Genomic DNA, 19,597 nt, shown 5'->3' on the forward strand with positions numbered 1-19,597 from the left:
ACAGTAGCCTACCACAGTGAATGTAACAGTAAACAGTAGCCTACCACAGTGAATGTAACAGTAGTCTACCACAGTGAATGTAGCAGTAAACAGTAGCCTACCACAGTGAATGTAACAGTAGCCTACCACAGTGAATGTAACAGTAGCCTACCACAGTGAATGTAGCAGTAAACAGTAGCCTACCACAGTGAATGTAACAGTAGCCTACCACAGTGAATGTAGCAGTAGCCTACCACAGTGAATGTAACAGTAAACAGTAGCCTACCACAGTGAATGTAACAGTAGCCTACCACAGTGAATGTAACAGTAGTCTACCACAGTGAATGTAACAGTAAACAGTAGCCTACCACAGTGAATGTAGAAGTAAACAGTAGCCTACCACAGTGAATGTAACAGTAAACAGTAGCCTACCACAGTGAATGTAACAGTAAACAGTAGCCTACCACAGTGAATGTAGAAGTAAACAGTAGCCTACCACAGTGAATGTAGAAGTAAACAGTAGCCTACCACAGTGAATGTAACAGTAGCCTACCACAGTGAATGTAGCAGTAAACAGTAGCCTACCACAGTGAATGTAGAAGTAAACAGTAGCCTACCACAGTGAATGTAGCAGTAGCCTACCACAGTGAATGTAACAGTAGCCTACCACAGTGAATGTAGAAGTAAACAGTAGCCTACCACAGTGAATGTAACAGTAGGCTACCACAGTGAATGTAACAGTAAACAGTAGCCTACCACAGTGAATGTAACAGTAGCCTACCACAGTGAATGTAACAGTAAACAGTAGCCTACCACAGTGAATGTAACAGTAGTCTACCACAGTGAATGTAACAGTAAACAGTAGCCTACCACAGTGAATGTAACAGTAGCCTACCACAGTGAATGTAACAGTAGCCTACCACAGTGAATGTAGAAGTAAACAGTAGCCTACCACAGTGAATGTAACAGTAGCCTACCACAGTGAATGTAACAGTAAACAGTAGCCTACCACAGTGAATGTAGCAGTAGCCTACCACAGTGGATGTAGAAGTAAACAGTAGCCTACCACAGTGAATGTAGCAGTATACAGTAGCCTACCACAGTGAATGTAACAGTAAACAGTAGCCTACCACAGTGAATGTAACAGTAGGCTACCACAGTGAATGTAACAGTAAACAGTAGCCTACCACAGTGAATGTAACAGTAGTCTACCACAGTGAATGTAGCAGTAAACAGTAGCCTACCACAGTGAATGTAACAGTAGCCTACCACAGTGAATGTAACAGTAGCCTACCACAGTGAATGTAGCAGTAAACAGTAGCCTACCACAGTGAATGTAACAGTAGCCTACCACAGTGAATGTAGCAGTAGCCTACCACAGTGAATGTAACAGTAAACAGTAGCCTACCACAGTGAATGTAACAGTAGCCTACCACAGTGAATGTAACAGTAGTCTACCACAGTGAATGTAACAGTAAACAGTAGCCTACCACAGTGAATGTAGAAGTAAACAGTAGCCTACCACAGTGAATGTAGAAGTAAACAGTAGCCTACCACAGTGAATGTAACAGTAAACAGTAGCCTACCACAGTGAATGTAACAGTAAACAGTAGCCTACCACAGTGAATGTAGAAGTAAACAGTAGCCTACCACAGTGAATGTAGAAGTAAACAGTAGCCTACCACAGTGAATGTAACAGTAGCCTACCACAGTGAATGTAGCAGTAGTCTACCACAGTGAATGTAACAGTAGCCTACCACAGTGAATGTAACAGTAGCCTACCACAGTGAATGTAACAGTAAACAGTAGCCTACCACAGTGAATGTAACAGTAAACAGTAGTCTACCACAGTGAATGTAGAAGTAAACAGTAGCCTACCACAGTGAATGTAACAGTAAACAGTAGCCTACCACAGTGAATGTAACAGTAAACAGTAGCCTACCACAGTGAATGTAACAGTAGTCTACCACAGTGAATGTAGCAGTAAACAGTAGCCTACCACAGTGAATGTAACAGTAGCCTACCACAGTGAATGTAACAGTAGCCTACCACAGTGAATGTAGCAGTAAACAGTAGCCTACCACAGTGAATGTAACAGTAGCCTACCACAGTGAATGTAACAGTAGCAGTAGCCTACCACAGTGAATGTAACAGTAAACAGTAGCCTACCACAGTGAATGTAACAGTAGCCTACCACAGTGAATGTAACAGTAGTCTACCACAGTGAATGTAACAGTAAACAGTAGCCTACCACAGTGAATGTAGAAGTAAACAGTAGCCTACCACAGTGAATGTAACAGTAAACAGTAGCCTACCACAGTGAATGTAACAGTAAACAGTAGCCTACCACAGTGAATGTAGAAGTAAACAGTAGCCTACCACAGTGAATGTAGAAGTAAACAGTAGCCTACCACAGTGAATGTAACAGTAGCCTACCACAGTGAATGTAGCAGTAAACAGTAGCCTACCACAGTGAATGTAGAAGTAAACAGTAGCCTACCACAGTGAATGTAGCAGTAGCCTACCACAGTGAATGTAACAGTAGCCTACCACAGTGAATGTAGAAGTAAACAGTAGCCTACCACAGTGAATGTAACAGTAGGCTACCACAGTGAATGTAACAGTAAACAGTAGCCTACCACAGTGAATGTAACAGTAGCCTACCACAGTGAATGTAACAGTAAACAGTAGCCTACCACAGTGAATGTAACAGTAGTCTACCACAGTGAATGTAACAGTAAACAGTAGCCTACCACAGTGAATGTAACAGTAGCCTACCACAGTGAATGTAGAAGTAAACAGTAGCCTACCACAGTGAATGTAACAGTAGCCTACCACAGTGAATGTAACAGTAAACAGTAGCCTACCACAGTGAATGTAGCAGTAGCCTACCACAGTGGATGTAGAAGTAAACAGTAGCCTACCACAGTGAATGTAGCAGTATACAGTAGCCTACCACAGTGAATGTAACAGTAAACAGTAGCCTACCACAGTGAATGTAACAGTAGGCTACCACAGTGAATGTAACAGTAAACAGTAGCCTACCACAGTGAATGTAACAGTAGTCTACCACAGTGAATGTAGCAGTAAACAGTAGCCTACCACAGTGAATGTAACAGTAGCCTACCACAGTGAATGTAACAGTAGCCTACCACAGTGAATGTAGCAGTAAACAGTAGCCTACCACAGTGAATGTAACAGTAGCCTACCACAGTGAATGTAGCAGTAGCCTACCACAGTGAATGTAACAGTAAACAGTAGCCTACCACAGTGAATGTAACAGTAGCCTACCACAGTGAATGTAACAGTAGTCTACCACAGTGAATGTAACAGTAAACAGTAGCCTACCACAGTGAATGTAGAAGTAAACAGTAGCCTACCACAGTGAATGTAGAAGTAAACAGTAGCCTACCACAGTGAATGTAACAGTAAACAGTAGCCTACCACAGTGAATGTAACAGTAAACAGTAGCCTACCACAGTGAATGTAGAAGTAAACAGTAGCCTACCACAGTGAATGTAGAAGTAAACAGTAGCCTACCACAGTGAATGTAACAGTAGCCTACCACAGTGAATGTAGCAGTAGTCTACCACAGTGAATGTAACAGTAGCCTACCACAGTGAATGTAACAGTAGCCTACCACAGTGAATGTAACAGTAAACAGTAGCCTACCACAGTGAATGTAACAGTAAACAGTAGTCTACCACAGTGAATGTAGAAGTAAACAGTAGCCTACCACAGTGAATGTAACAGTAAACAGTAGCCTACCACAGTGAATGTAACAGTAAACAGTAGCCTACCACAGTGAATGTAACAGTAGTCTACCACAGTGAATGTAGCAGTAAACAGTAGCCTACCACAGTGAATGTAACAGTAGCCTACCACATTGAATGTAACAGTAGCCTACCACAGTGAATGTAGCAGTAAACAGTAGCCTACCACAGTGAATGTAACAGTAGCCTACCACAGTGAATGTAGCAGTAGCCTACCACAGTGAATGTAACAGTAAACAGTAGCCTACCACAGTGAATGTAACAGTAGCCTACCACAGTGAATGTAACAGTAGTCTACCACAGTGAATGTAACAGTAAACAGTAGCCTACCACAGTGAATGTAGAAGTAAACAGTAGCCTACCACAGTGAATGTAACAGTAAACAGTAGCCTACCACAGTGAATGTAACAGTAAACAGTAGCCTACCACAGTGAATGTAGAAGTAAACAGTAGCCTACCACAGTGAATGTAGAAGTAAACAGTAGCCTACCACAGTGAATGTAACAGTAGCCTACCACAGTGAATGTAGAAGTAAACAGTAGCCTACCACAGTGAATGTAGCAGTAGCCTACCACAGTGAATGTAACAGTAGCCTACCACAGTGAATGTAGAAGTAAACAGTAGCCTACCACAGTGAATGTAACAGTAGGCTACCACAGTGAATGTAACAGTAAACAGTAGCCTACCACAGTGAATGTAACAGTAGCCTACCACAGTGAATGTAACAGTAAACAGTAGCCTACCACAGTGAATGTAACAGTAGTCTACCACAGTGAATGTAACAGTAAACAGTAGCCTACCACAGTGAATGTAACAGTAGCCTACCACAGTGAATGTAACAGTAGCCTACCACAGTGAATGTAGAAGTAAACAGTAGCCTACCACAGTGAATGTAACAGTAGCCTACCACAGTGAATGTAACAGTAAACAGTAGCCTACCACAGTGAATGTAGCAGTAGCCTACCACAGTGGATGTAGAAGTAAACAGTAGCCTACCACAGTGAATGTAGCAGTATACAGTAGCCTACCACAGTGAATGTAACAGTAAACAGTAGCCTACCACAGTGAATGTAACAGTAGGCTACCACAGTGAATGTAACAGTAAACAGTAGCCTACCACAGTGAATGTAACAGTAGTCTACCACAGTGAATGTAGCAGTAAACAGTAGCCTACCACAGTGAATGTAACAGTAGCCTACCACAGTGAATGTAACAGTAGCCTACCACAGTGAATGTAGCAGTAAACAGTAGCCTACCACAGTGAATGTAACAGTAGCCTACCACAGTGAATGTAACAGTAGTCTACCACAGTGAATGTAACAGTAAACAGTAGCCTACCACAGTGAATGTAGAAGTAAACAGTAGCCTACCACAGTGAATGTAGAAGTAAACAGTAGCCTACCACAGTGAATGTAACAGTAAACAGTAGCCTACCACAGTGAATGTAACAGTAAACAGTAGCCTACCACAGTGAATGTAGAAGTAAACAGTAGCCTACCACAGTGAATGTAGAAGTAAACAGTAGCCTACCACAGTGAATGTAACAGTAGCCTACCACAGTGAATGTAGCAGTAAACAGTAGCCTACCACAGTGAATGTAGAAGTAAACAGTAGCCTACCACAGTGAATGTAGCAGTAGCCTACCACAGTGAATGTAACAGTAGCCTACCACAGTGAATGTAGAAGTAAACAGTAGCCTACCACAGTGAATGTAACAGTAGGCTACCACAGTGAATGTAACAGTAAACAGTAGCCTACCACAGTGAATGTAACAGTAGCCTACCACAGTGAATGTAACAGTAAACAGTAGCCTACCACAGTGAATGTAACAGTAGTCTACCACAGTGAATGTAACAGTAAACAGTAGCCTACCACAGTGAATGTAACAGTAGCCTACCACAGTGAATGTAACAGTAAACAGTAGCCTACCACAGTGAATGTAGCAGTAGCCTACCACAGTGGATGTAGAAGTAAACAGTAGCCTACCACAGTGAATGTAGCAGTATACAGTAGCCTACCACAGTGAATGTAACAGTAAACAGTAGCCTACCACAGTGAATGTAACAGTAGGCTACCACAGTGAATGTAACAGTAAACAGTAGCCTACCACAGTGAATGTAACAGTAGTCTACCACAGTGAATGTAGCAGTAAACAGTAGCCTACCACAGTGAATGTAACAGTAGCCTACCACAGTGAATGTAACAGTAGCCTACCACAGTGAATGTAGCAGTAAACAGTAGCCTACCACAGTGAATGTAACAGTAGCCTACCACAGTGAATGTAGCAGTAGCCTACCACAGTGAATGTAACAGTAAACAGTAGCCTACCACAGTGAATGTAACAGTAGCCTACCACAGTGAATGTAACAGTAGTCTACCACAGTGAATGTAACAGTAAACAGTAGCCTACCACAGTGAATGTAGAAGTAAACAGTAGCCTACCACAGTGAATGTAGAAGTAAACAGTAGCCTACCACAGTGAATGTAACAGTAAACAGTAGCCTACCACAGTGAATGTAACAGTAAACAGTAGCCTACCACAGTGAATGTAGAAGTAAACAGTAGCCTACCACAGTGAATGTAGAAGTAAACAGTAGCCTACCACAGTGAATGTAACAGTAGCCTACCACAGTGAATGTAGCAGTAAACAGTAGCCTACCACAGTGAATGTAGAAGTAAACAGTAGCCTACCACAGTGAATGTAGCAGTAGCCTACCACAGTGAATGTAACAGTAGCCTACCACAGTGAATGTAGAAGTAAACAGTAGCCTACCACAGTGAATGTAACAGTAGGCTACCACAGTGAATGTAACAGTAAACAGTAGCCTACCACAGTGAATGTAACAGTAGCCTACCACAGTGAATGTAACAGTAAACAGTAGCCTACCACAGTGAATGTAACAGTAGTCTACCACAGTGAATGTAACAGTAAACAGTAGCCTACCACAGTGAATGTAACAGTAGCCTACCACAGTGAATGTAACAGTAGCCTACCACAGTGAATGTAGAAGTAAACAGTAGCCTACCACAGTGAATGTAACAGTAGCCTACCACAGTGAATGTAACAGTAAACAGTAGCCTACCACAGTGAATGTAGCAGTAGCCTACCACAGTGGATGTAGAAGTAAACAGTAGCCTACCACAGTGAATGTAGCAGTATACAGTAGCCTACCACAGTGAATGTAACAGTAAACAGTAGCCTACCACAGTGAATGTAACAGTAGGCTACCACAGTGAATGTAACAGTAAACAGTAGTCTACCACAGTGAATGTAACAGTCAACAGTAGCCTACCACAGTGAATGTAACAGTAAACAGTAGCCTACCATTCCACTGGTCATTGACACAGCTGTAGAACTGTAGGAAACTGAGGCAGAGGGCGTAGACCGAGATCAGAGCTATGTACATCTGAAGGGAGGAGAGAGGGAGGAGGAGAGACAGGATGAGTGGGGAAGGAGAGAGGGAGGAGGGGGGAAGGAGAGACGGGAGGAGGAGAGACGGGAGGAGAGAGGGTAATTATAGAGTCAGAGAAAGGAGAGGGGAGGAGGAGAGACGGGAGGAGAGAGGAAGGAGAGAGGGAGGAGGGAGAGACGGGAGGAGAGGGGAAGGAGAGAAGGAGGAGGCGAGACGGGAGGAGGAGAGACGGGAGGAGAGAGGAAGGAGAGGGGAGGAGGAGAGAGGAAGAGGAGAGACGGGAGGAGAGAGGAAGGAGAGAGGGAGGAGGAGAGACGGGAGGAGTGGGGAAGGAGAGAGGGAGGAGGAGAGACGGGAGGAGGGAGGGTATTTATAGAGTCAGAGAAAGGAGAGGGGAGGAGGAGAGACGGGAGGAGAGAGGAAGGAGAGAGGGAGGAGGAGAGACGGGAGGAGAGGGGAAGGAGAGAGGGAGGAGGAGAGACAGGAGGAGAGAGGGTAATTATAGAGTCAGAGAAAGGAGAGGGTAATTATAGAGTCAGAGAAAGGAGAGAGGGAGGAGGAGAGACGGGAGGAGTGGGGAAGGACAGAGTGAGGAGGAGAGACGGGAGGAGGAGAGACGGGAGGAGAGAGGGTAATTATAGAGTCAGAGAAAGGAGAGGGGAGGAGGAGAGACAGGAGGAGTGGGGAAGGAGAGAGGGAGGAGGAGAGACGGGAGGAGAGAGGGTAATTATAGAGTCAGAGAAAGGAGAGGGGAGGAGGAGAGACGGGAGGAGAGAGGGTAATTATAGAGTCAGAGAAAGGAGAGAGGGAGGAAGAGAGACGGGGAGGAGTGGGGAAGGAGAGGAGGAGAGACAGGAGGAGTGGGGAAGGAGAGTGGGAGGAGAAGAGACGGGAGGAGAGGGGAAGGAGAGGGGAGGAAGAGAGACGGGAGGAGTGGGGAAGGAGAGGAGGAGAGACGGGAGGAGAGAGGGTAATTATAGAGTCAGAGAAAGGAGAGGGGAGGAGGAGAGACGGGAGGAGAGAGGAAGGAGAGAGGGAGGAGGAGAGACGGGAGGAGAGGGGAAGGAGAGAGGGAGGAAGAGAGACGGGAGGAGTGGGGAAGGAGAGGAGGAGTGACGGGAGGAGAGAGGGTAATTATAGAGTCAGAGAAAGGAGAGGGATAGAGGTAGGAGGTAAAGAGATGAATGGAGAGGTGGGAGAGAGAGAGGGAACAGGAGAGAGTAGAAAGGGGAAAGTGAGCGTGGTGGGAGAGAGAGAGAGACAGAAAGAGAGGTGGAGAGGAAGAGAGAGAGAGAGAGAGAGAGAGAAAGAGAGAGAAAGAGAGAGACAGAAAGAGTGGAGAGAGAGAGCGAAAGAGAGGTGGAGAGAGAGAGCGAAAGAGAGGTGGAGAGAGAGAGCGAAAGAGAGGTGGAGAGAGAGAGACAGAAAGAGGTGGAGAGAGAGAGACAGAAAGAGAGGTGGAGAGAAAGAGAGAGAGAGAAAGAGAGGTGGAGAGAAAGAGAGAGAGAGACAGAAAGAGAGGTGGAGAGGAAGAGAGAGAGAGAGAGAGAGAGAGAGAGAGAGAGAGAAAGAGAGAGACAGAAAGAGACAGAAAGAGTGGAGAGAGAGAGCGAAAGAGAGGTGGAGAGAGAGAGCGAAAGAGAAGTGGAGAGAGAGAGACAGAAAGAGAGGTGGAGAGAGAGAGACAGAAAGAGAGGTGGAGAGAGAGAGACAGAAAGAGAGGTGGAGAGAAAGAGAGAGAGAGACAGAAAGAGAGGTGGAGAGAGAGAGAGACAGAAAGAGAGGTGGAGAGAAAGAGAGAGAGAGACAGAAAGAGAGGTGGAGAGGAAGAGGGCGAGAGAGAAAACAGTTATTACCCACACAGACGCTGGGATAGATAAACATCACTTGCTGGATATTAATGTAAGCAATAGTCAGTCACCACAGCTCTCAGGATTCCCCCCTACAGGATTCCCCCTACACTGAGGTACGGTAGGACCTGATATAATGAGGTACAGTCAGGAAGGATCCCCCCCTACACTGAGGACCTGACATAATGAGGTACAGTCAGGAAGGATCCCCCTACACTGAGGACCTGACATAATGAGGTACAGTCAGGAAGGATCCCCCTACACTGAGGACCTGAAATAATGAGGTACAGTCAGGAAGGACTCCCCCTACACTGAGGACCTGACATAATGAGGTACAGTCAGGAAGGATCCCCCCTACACTGAGGACCTGACATAATGAGGTACAGTCAGGAAGGACTCCCCCTACACTGAGGACCTGACATAATGAGGTACAGTCAGGAAGGATCCCCCTACACTGAGATATGGTAGGACCTGACATAATGAGGTACAGTCAAGAAGGATTCCCCCTACACTGAGGACCTGACATAATGAGGTACAGTCAGGAAGGATCCCCCCTACACTGAGGTATGGTAGGACCTGACATAATGAGGTACAGTCAGGAAGGATCCCCCTACACTGAGGACCTGACATAATGAGGTACAGTCAGGAAGGATTCCCCCTACACTGAGGTATGGTAGGACCTGACATAATGAGGTACAGTCAGAAAGGATCCCCCCTACACTGAGGACCTGACATAATGAGGTACAGTCAGGAAGGACCCCCCTACACTGAGGTACAGTCAGGAAGGACCCCCCTACACTGAGGTACAGTCAGGAAGGATCCCCCCTACACTGAGGTACAGTCAGGAAGGACCCCCCCTAACACTGAGGACCTGACATAATGAGGTACAGTCAGGAAGGATCCCCCCCTACACTGAGGTACGGTAGGACCTGACATAATGAGGTACAGCCAGGAAGGATCCCCCTACACTGAGGTACAGTCAGGAAGGCTCCCCCCTACAGAGGTACGGTAGGACCTGACATAATGAGGTACAGTCAGGAAGGATCCCCCCTACACTGAGGACCTGACATAATGAGGTACAGTCAGGAAGGATCCCCCCTACACTGAGGTACAGTCAGGAAGGATCCCCCCTACACTGAGGTATGGTAGGACCTGACATAATGAGGTACAGTCAGGAAGGATCCCCCCTACACTGAGGTACGGTGACCTGACATAATGAGGTACAGTGAGGAAGGATCCCCTCTACACTGAGGACCTGACATAATGAGGTACAGTCAGGAAGGATCCCCCCTACACTGAGGACCTGAAATAATGAGATACAGTCAGGAAGGATTCCCCCCTACACTGAGGACCTGACATAATGAGGTACAGAAAGGAAGGATCCCCCCTACACTAAGGACCTGACATAATGAGGTACAGTCAGGAAGGATCCCCCCCTACACTGAGGTATGGTAGGACCTGACATAATGAGGTACAGTCAGGAAGGCTCCCCCCTACACTGAGGTATGGTAGGACCTGACATAATGAGGTACAGTCAGGAAGGATTCCCCCTACACTGAGGTACGGTAGGACCTGACATAATGAGGTACAGTCAGGAAGGATTCCCCCTACACTGAGGTATGGTAGGACCTGACATAATGAGGTACAGTCAGGAAGGCTCCCCCTACACTGAGGTACAGTCAGGAAGGCTCCCCCCCTACACTGAGGACCTGAAATAATGAGGTACAGTCAGGAAGGATCCCCCCTACACTGAGGACCTGAAATAATGAGGTACAGTCAGGAAGGCTCCCCCCCTACACTGATGACCTGACATAATGAGGTACAGTCAGGAAGGATCCCCCTACACTGAGGTACAGTCAGGAAGGATCCCCCTACACTGAGGTATGGTAGAACCTGACATAATGAGGTACAGTCAGGAAGGATCCCCCCCTACACTGAGGACCTGACATAATGAGGTACAGTCAGGAAGGATCCCCCCTACACTGAGGTATGGTAGGACCTGACATAATGAGGTACAGTCAGGAAGGATCCCCCCTACACTGAGGTATGGTAGGACCTGACATAATGAGGTACAGTCAGGAAGGATCCCCCCTACACTTAGGTATGGTAGGACCTGACATAATGAGGTACAGTCAGGAAGGCTCCCCCCTACACTGAGATATGGTAGGACCTGACATAATGAGGTACAGTCAGGAAGGATCCCCCCTACACTGAGATATGGTAGGACCTGACATAATGAGGTACAGTCAGGAAGGATCCCCCCTACACTGAGGTACGGTAGGACCTGACATAATGAGGTACAGTCAGGAAGGCTCCCCCTACAATGAGGTACGGTAGGACGTGACATAATTAGGTACAGTCAGGAAGGATTCCCCCTACACTGAGGACCTGAAATAATGAGGTACAGTCAGGAAGGATACCCCCCCTACACTGAGGTACGGTAGGACCTGACATAATGAGGTACAGTCAGGAAGGATTCCCCCCCCTACACTGAGGTACAGTCAGGAGGGATCCCCCTACACTGAGATATGGTAGAACCTGACATAATGAGGTACAGTCAGGAAGGATTCCCCCTACACTGAGGACCTGACATAATGAGGTACAGTCAGGAAGGATTCCCCCCTACACTGAGGTATGGTAGAACCTGACATAATGAGGTACAGTCAGGAAGGATTCCCCCCCTACACTGAGGACCTGACATAATGAGGTACAGTCAGGAAGGATCCCCCCTACACTGAGGACCTGACATAATGAGGTGCAGTCAGGAAGGATCCCCCCTACACTGAGGTATGGTAGAACCTGACATAATGAGGTACAGTCAGGAAGGACTCCCCCTACACTGAGGTATGGTAGGACCTGACATAATGAGGTACAGTCAGGAAGGATCCCCCCTACACTGAGGTATGGTAGAACCTGACATAATGAGGTACAGTCAGGAAGGATCCCCCTACACTGAGGACCTGACATAATGAGGTACAGTCAGGAAGGACTCCCCCTACACTGAGGACCTGACATAATGAGGTACAGTCAGGAAGGATCCCCCTACACTGAGGACCTGACATAATGAGGTACAGTCAGGAAGGATCCCCCTACACTGAGGACCTGACATAATGAGGTACAGTCAGGAAGGATGCCCCTACACTGAGGACCTGACATAATGAGGTACAGTCAGGAAGGATCCCCCCTACACTGAGGTACAGTCAGGAAGGATCCCCCTACACTGAGGACCTGACATAATGAGGTACAGTCAGGAAGGATCCCCCCTACACTGAGGACCTGACATAATGAGGTACAGTCAGGAAGGATCCCCCCCCTACACTGAGGTGCAGTCAGGAAGGACTCCCCCTACCCTGAGGTACGGTAGGACCTGACATAATGAGGTGCAGTCAGGAAGGATTCCCCTACACTGAGGTACGGTAGGACCTGACATAATGAGGTACAGTCAGGAAGGACTCCCCCTACACTGAGGACCTGACATAATGAGGTACAGTCAGGAAGGCTCCCCCCTACACTGAGGTACGGTAGGACCTGACATAATGAGGTGCAGTCAGGAAGGATTCCCCCTACACTGAGGTACGGTAGGACCTGACATAATGAGGTACAGTCAGGAAGGACTCCCCCTACCCTGAGGACCTGACATAATGAGGTACAGTCAGGAAGGACTCCCCCTACACTGAGGTAGGATCAAAAAATTGTCATTTTAATCCATAGAAACGTGAAGGAGAAGCTCATCGGATGTTGATCTCATTGGGACCAAAGTTCCTTGTTGTTAAGAGACTCTTTCTGCTCTTGCAGTCGCTAACTCCAGAGGCCAACAAGGCAGAGTAGGATAGTCGTATGGTACGACCTGACATAATGAGGTATTGTAGGACTCCCCCTACACTGAGGTACGGTAGGACCTGACAGAAGGTACTTACAGTGAAGAGCACAAAGAAGCGCTGGTTCTTCTCCCCGACACAGTTGTTGACCCAGGGACAGTGGTGGTCCATCTTACGGATACAGCGCTTACAGATACTGCAGGCGAGGAGAGATGGAAAACCTACATTAATTCCTTTGACAAAGACCCTGGAAGAAATGTGTGATTATATGACTGTACAACCTGCAAGGTGACAGACAGGAGCCAATACATGCAGTGACACACATACACAATGTATTAGATGGTAAAGACAAGTTGAACCCCAACTAGAAGGAGTAATGGACATTAACTAGAGAAGCTATTGGCCTAACCAGTGTTAAGACGGTGTGAGCCAGTTGGTTTGTCAGGCTCTTCCCTTACCCGCTGTGCTCTCTGTGTGTGGTGTGTGTGTGTGTGTGTGTGTGTGTGTGTGTGTGTGTGTGTGTGTGTGTGTGTGTAGGTGAACCCTGAATGAGTGTTTTACTATTTTCTACATTGTAGAATAATAGTGAAGACATCAAAACTATGGAATAACATGTATGGAATCATGTGGTAACCAAAAAAAAGTGTAAAACAAGTCAAAGTATATTTTATATTTGAGATTCTTCAAAATAGCCACCCTTTGCACACTTTTTGTATTATCTCAACCAGCCTCACCTGGAATGCTTTTCCAACAGTCTTGAATGAGATCCCACATATGCTGAGCACTTATTGGCTGCTTTTCTTCACTCTGCAGTCCAACTCATCCCAAACCATCTCAATTGGGTTGAGGTCGGGTGATTGTGGAGGCCAGGTCATCTGATGCAGCACTCCATCACTCTCCTTCTTGGTCAAATAGCCCTTACACAGCCTGGAGGTGTGTTGGGTCATTGTGCTGTTGAAAAACAAATTATAATCCCACTATGCGCAAACCAGATGGGATGGTGTATCGCTGTAGAATGCTGTGGTAGCCATGCTGGTTAAGTGTGCCTTGAATTCTAAATAAATCACTGACAGTGTCTCCAGCAAAGCACCCCCACACCATCACACCTCCTCCTCCATGCTTCACGATGGGAACCACACATCCGGAGATCATCCGTTCACCTACTCTGCGTCTCACAAAGTCACATTGGTTGGAACCAAAAATCTCACATCAGACCAAAGGACAGATTTCCACCAGTCTAAATGTCCATTGCTCGTGTTTCTTGGCCCAAGCAAATCTCTTCTTCTTATTGGTGTCCTTTAGTAGTGGTTTCTCTGCAGCAATTCGACCATGAAGGCCTGATTCACACAGTCTCCTCTGAACAGTTGATGTTGAGATGTGTCTGTTATTTGAACTGAAGCATTTATGTGGGCATCAATTTCTGAGGCTGGTAACTCTAATGAACTGATCCTCTGCAGCAGAGGTAACTCTGGGTCTTCCTTTCCTGTGGCGGTCCTCATGAGAGACAGTTAACTCTAATGAACTCATCCTCTACAGCAGAGGGAACTCTGGGTCTTCCTTTCCTGTGGCGGTCCTCATGAGAGACAGTTAACTCTAATGAACTTATCCTCTGCAGCAGAGGTAACTCTGGGTCTTCCTTTCCTGTGGCGGTCCTCATGAGAGACAGGTAACTCTGGGTCTTCCTTTCCTGTGGCGGTCCTCATGAGAGACAGTTAACTCTAATGAACTTATCCTCTACAGCAGAGGTAACTCTGGGTCTTCCTTTCCTGTGGCGGTCCTCATGAGAGACAGGTAACTCTGGGTCTTCCTTTCCTGTGGCGGTCCTCATGAGAGCCAGTTAACTCTAATGAACTTATCCTCTGCAGCAGAGGGAACTCTGGGTCGTCCTTTCCTGTGGCGGTCCTCATGAGAGCCAGTTTCATCATAGCGCTTGATGATTTTTGCAACTGCACTTGAAGAAACTTTAAAAGTTCTTGAAATGTTCCGTATTGACTGACCTTCATGTCTTAAAGTAAGGATGGACTGTCGTTACTCTTTGCTTATTTAAGCTGTTCTGGCCATAATATGGACTTGGTCTTTTATCAAATAGGGCTAACTTCTTCCCTACCTTGTCACAACACAACTGATTGGCTCAAACACACAACTGATTGGCTCAAACACACAACTGATTGGCTCAAACACACAACTGATTGGCTCAAACACACAACTGATTGGCTCAAACGCATTAAGAAGGAAAGAAATTCCACAAATGAACTTTTAACAAGGCACACCTGTTAATTGAAATGCATTCCAGGTGACTACCTCATGAAGCTGGTTGAGAGAATGCCAAGAGTGTGCAAAGCTGTCATCAGGCAAAGGCAAAGGGTGGCTTCTTTGAAGAATCTAAAATCTATTTTGATTTGTTTAACACATTTTTTGGTTACTACATGATTCCATATGTGTTATTTCATAGTTTTGATGTCTTTACTATTATTCTACAATATAGAAAATAGTAAAAATAAAGAAAAACCCTTGAATGAGTAGGTGTTCTAAAACTTTTGACTGGTACTGTAGGCACAAACTGTTTAGTCTGGGAAGCATGCGGACACCTTAAGCCACTGAGTATCCCTCACCTGCAGTACGTATCTATAGATAAATATACCATCTCTGTCATGGTGTCTACCTGCAGTGATGAGCCCTCTGTGGCTTGATGTGATACGTATCTATAGATAAATATACCATCTCTGTCATGGTGTCTACCTGCAGTGATGAGCCCTCTGTGTCTTGATGTGATACGCATCTATAGATATCTATACCATCTCTGTCATGGTGTCTACCTGCAGTGATGAGCCCTCTGTGTCTTGATGTGATACGTCTCTATAGATATCTATACCATCTCTGTCATGGTGTCTACCTGCAGTGATGAGCCCTCTGTGGCTTGATGTGATACGTATCTATAGATATCTATACCATCTCTGTCATGGTGTCTACCTGCAGTGATGGGCCCTCTGTGGCTTGATGCTGCAACACTTGGGACATTTATAGATGACCTCTCCAGGTTTCAGCTGCAGACTGTCCATGTACTCTTTGGTGGCGTTGCCCTTAGGAACCGCCCCCTGACGGGAGGGGTCAGACCAACATCAGAACACGACGGACACAAACAGGCTTCAGAGACTCTTCAATGTCCTGTCTATTCTATACATGAAACAACCTAGTCTTTACCCTGAGGAAACATCAATCTATATAGTCTTTACCCTGAGGAAACATCAATCTATATAGTCTTTACCCTGAGGAGAGGAAACATCAATCTATATAGTCTTTACCCTGAGGAAACATCAATCTATATAGTCTTTACCCTGAGGAGAGGAAACATCAATCTATATAGTCTTTACCCTGAGGAAACATCAATCTATATAGTCTTTACCCTGAGGAAACATCAATCTATATAGTCTTTACCCTGAGGAAACATCAATCTATATAGTCTTTACCCTGAGGAGAGGAAACATCAATCTATATAGTCTTTACCCTGAGGAAACATCAATCTATATAGTCTTTACCCTGAGGAAACATCAATCTATATAGTCTTTACCCTGAGGAAACATCAATCTATATAGTCTTTACCCTGAGGAAACATCAATCTATATAGTCTTTACCCTGAGGAAACATCAATCTATATAGTCTTTACCCTGAGGAAACATCAATCTATATAGTCTTTACCCTGAGGAAACATCAATCTATATAGTCTTTACCCTGAGGAAACATCAATCTATATAGTCTTTACCCTGAGGAGAGGAAACATCAATCTATATAGTCTTTACCCTGAGGAAACATCAATCTATAGATTCAGTCAGTCAGTCCCTACAGCACTAGTCAGCCAGTCAGTCAGTCCCTACAGCACTAGTCAGTCAGTCAGTCCCTACAGCACTAGTCAGTCAGTCAGTCCCTACAGCACTAGTCTGTCAGTCAGTCAGTCAGTCAGTCAGTCAGTCAGTCCCTACAGCACTAGTCAGTCAGTCAGTCCCTACAGCACTAGTCAGTCAGTCAGTCAGTCCCTACAGCACTAGTCAGCCAGTCAGTCAGTCCCTACAGCACTAGTCAGTCAGTCAGTCAGTCAGTCCCTACAGCACTAGTCAGTCAGTCAGTCCCTACAGCACTAGTCAGTCAGTCAGTCCCTACAGCACTAGTCAGTCAGTCAGTCAGTCAGCCAGCCAGCCAGTCAGTTAGCCTCCTCACCCTGCCAGGAGACAGTCTCCTTCTCCCAGAGAGAGTCAGTCCATGTCCTCCCTCCTCACCCTGCCAGGAGACAGTCTCCTTCTCCCAGAGAGTCAGTCCCTGTCGTCCCTCCTCACCCTGCCAGGAGGTCTCCTTCTCCCAGAGAGTCAGTCCCTGTCGTCCCTCCTCACCCTGCCAGGAGACAGTCTCCTTCTCCCAGAGAGAGTCAGTCCCTGTCGTCCCTCCTCAACCTGCCAGGAGACAGTCTCCTTCTCCCAGAGAGCAGGGAGAGTCACCCCCCCGTCCTCACAGAGACAGACGTCTCATCGTTCTGAGGTGCGATGCCAGGGCCATGACAGCCAGGAAGTTGACAACCGCTCCAATGACCAGAGCCTCCCACCGCCTGGTCTCTCTCTCTCCTCCCACCGCCTGGTCTCTCTCTCTCTCCTTCCTCCCACCGCCTGGTCTCTCTCTCTCCTCCCACCGCCTGGTCTCTCTCTCTCTCCTCCCACCGCCTGGTCTCTCTCTCTCTCCTCCCACCGCCTGGTCTCTCTCTCTCTCCTCCCACCGCCTGGTCTCTCTCTCTCCTCCCACCGCCTGGTCTCTCTCTCCTTCCTCCCACCGCCTGGTCTCTCTCTCCTTCCTCCCACCGCCTGTTCTCTCTCTTCCTCCCACCGCCTGGTCTCTCTCTCTCTCCTTCCTCCCACCGCCTGGTCTCTCTCTCCTCCCACCGCGTGGTCTCTCTCTCTCCTCCCACCGCGTGGTCTCTCTCTCCTCCCACCGCCTGGTCTCTCTCTCTCCTTCCTCCCACCGCCTGGTCTCTCTCTCCTTCCTCCCACCGCATGGTCTCTCTCTCTCTCCTTCCTCCCACCGCCTGGTCTCTCTCTCCTTCCTCCCACCGCCTGGTCTCTCTCTCCTTCCTCCCACCGCCTGGTCTCTCTTTCTCCTTCCTCCCACCGCCTGGTCTCTCTCTCTCTCTCCTCCCACCGCCTGGTCTCTCTCTCCTTCCTCCCACTGCCTGGTCTCTCTCTCCTTCCTCCCACCGCCTGGTTTCTCTCTCCTCTCACCGCCTGGTCTCTCTCTCTCTCCTTCCTCCCGACGCGTTGCCTCTCTCTCTCTCTCCTCCCACCGCCTGGTCTCTCTCTCTCTCCTCCCACCGTCTGGTCTCTCCTTCCCCTCCCCCTGTCTGGTCTCTCCTTCCTCCCCCTGTCTGGTCTCTCCTTCCTCCCCCTGTCTTGTCTCTCCTTCCTCCCCCTGTCTCGTCTCTCCTTCCTCCCCCCTGTCTTGTCTCTCCTTCCTCCCCCCCCGGTCTTGTCTCTCCCTCCTTCCTCCCCGGTCTTGTCTCTCCTTCCTCCCCCGGTCTTGTCTCTCCTTCCTCCCCCCATGGTCTTGTCTCTCCTTCCTCCCCCCATGGTCTTGTCTCTCCTTCCTCCCCCTGTCTGGTCTCTCCTTCCTCCCCCTGTCTGGTCTCTCCTTCCTCCCCCTGTCTGGTCTCTCCTTCCTCCCCCGTCTTGTCTCTCATCCCTCCCGCCCGTCTTGTCTCTCCTTCCTCCCCATGGTCTTGTCTCTCCTCCCTCCCCCCTGTCTTGTCTCTCCTCCCTCCCCATGGTCTTGTCTCTCCTTCCTCCCCATGGTCTTGTCTCTCCTTCCTCCCCATGGTCTTGTCTCTCCTTCCTCCCCATGGTCTTGTCTCTCCTTCCTCCCCATGGTCTTGTCTCTCCTCCCTCCCCCCGTCTTGTCTCTCCTTCCTCCCCCGGTCTTGTCTCTCCTTCCTCCCCATGGTCTTGTCTCTCCTTCCCCCCTGTCTGGTCTCTCCTTCCTCCCCCTGTCTTGTCTCTCCTTCCTCCCCATGGTCTTGTCTCTCCTTCCTCCCCATGGTCTTGTCTCTCCTTCCTCCCCATGGTCTTGTCTCTCCTTCCTCCCCATGGTCTTGTCTCTCCTTCCTCCCCATGGTCTTGTCTCTCCTTCCTCCCCATGGTCTTGTCTCTCCTTCCTCCCCATGGTCTTGTCTCTCCTTCCTCCCCATGGTCTTGTCTCTCCTTCCTCCCCATGGTCTTGTCTCTCCTTCCTCCCCATGGTCTTGTCTCTCCTTCCTCCCCATGGTCTTGTCTCTCCTTCCTCCCCCGTCTGGTCTCTCCTTCCTCCCCGTCTGGTCTCTCCTTCCTCCCCCTGTCTTGTCTCTCCTTCCTCCCCCTGTCCCGTCTCTACTTCCCTCCCCCTGTCCGGTCTCTCCTTCCTCCCCCTGTCCGGTCTCTCCTTCCTCCCCCGTCTGGTCTCTCCTTCCTCCCCGTCTGGTCTCTCCTTCCTCCCCCTGTCCCGTCTCTCCTTCCTCCCCCTGTCCCGTCTCTCCTTCCTCCCCTGTCCCGTCTCTCCTTCCTCCCCCTGTCCCGTCTCTCCTTCCTCCCCCTGTCCCGTCTCTCCTTCCTCCCCCATCTTGTCTCTCCTTCCTCCCCCCTGTCCCGTCTCTCCTTCCTCCCCCTGTCCCGTCTCTCTCCTTCCTCCCCCATCTTGTCTCTCCTTCCTCCCCCTGTCCCGTCTCTACTTCCCCCTGTCCGGTCTCTCCTTCCTCCCCG

The 19,597-nt window shown here is 48.1% G+C and overlaps 1 protein-coding gene across 3 annotated transcripts in view; it reads right to left on the reverse strand.

Moving 5' to 3' along the window:
* Positions 1–19,597, reverse strand: part of LOC115115555 (palmitoyltransferase ZDHHC7-like) — a 52,275-nt gene that overhangs the window by 10,727 nt on the left and 21,951 nt on the right. For all 3 annotated transcript variants that reach the window (XM_065016890.1, XM_065016889.1, XM_065016888.1), the window contains 3 exons: positions 15,804–15,928; positions 12,933–13,029; positions 7,078–7,159 (listed from right to left, as the gene is read on the reverse strand). In XM_065016890.1, the coding sequence (XP_064872962.1) occupies positions 7,078–7,159; positions 12,933–13,029; positions 15,804–15,928 (304 nt within the window). The remainder of the gene's footprint in view (positions 1–7,077; positions 7,160–12,932; positions 13,030–15,803; positions 15,929–19,597) is intronic.

The sequence above is a fragment of the Oncorhynchus nerka genome, unplaced genomic scaffold, assembly GCF_034236695.1.
Source record: "Oncorhynchus nerka isolate Pitt River unplaced genomic scaffold, Oner_Uvic_2.0 unplaced_scaffold_788, whole genome shotgun sequence".
Classification (NCBI taxonomy): domain Eukaryota; kingdom Metazoa; phylum Chordata; class Actinopteri; order Salmoniformes; family Salmonidae; genus Oncorhynchus; species Oncorhynchus nerka.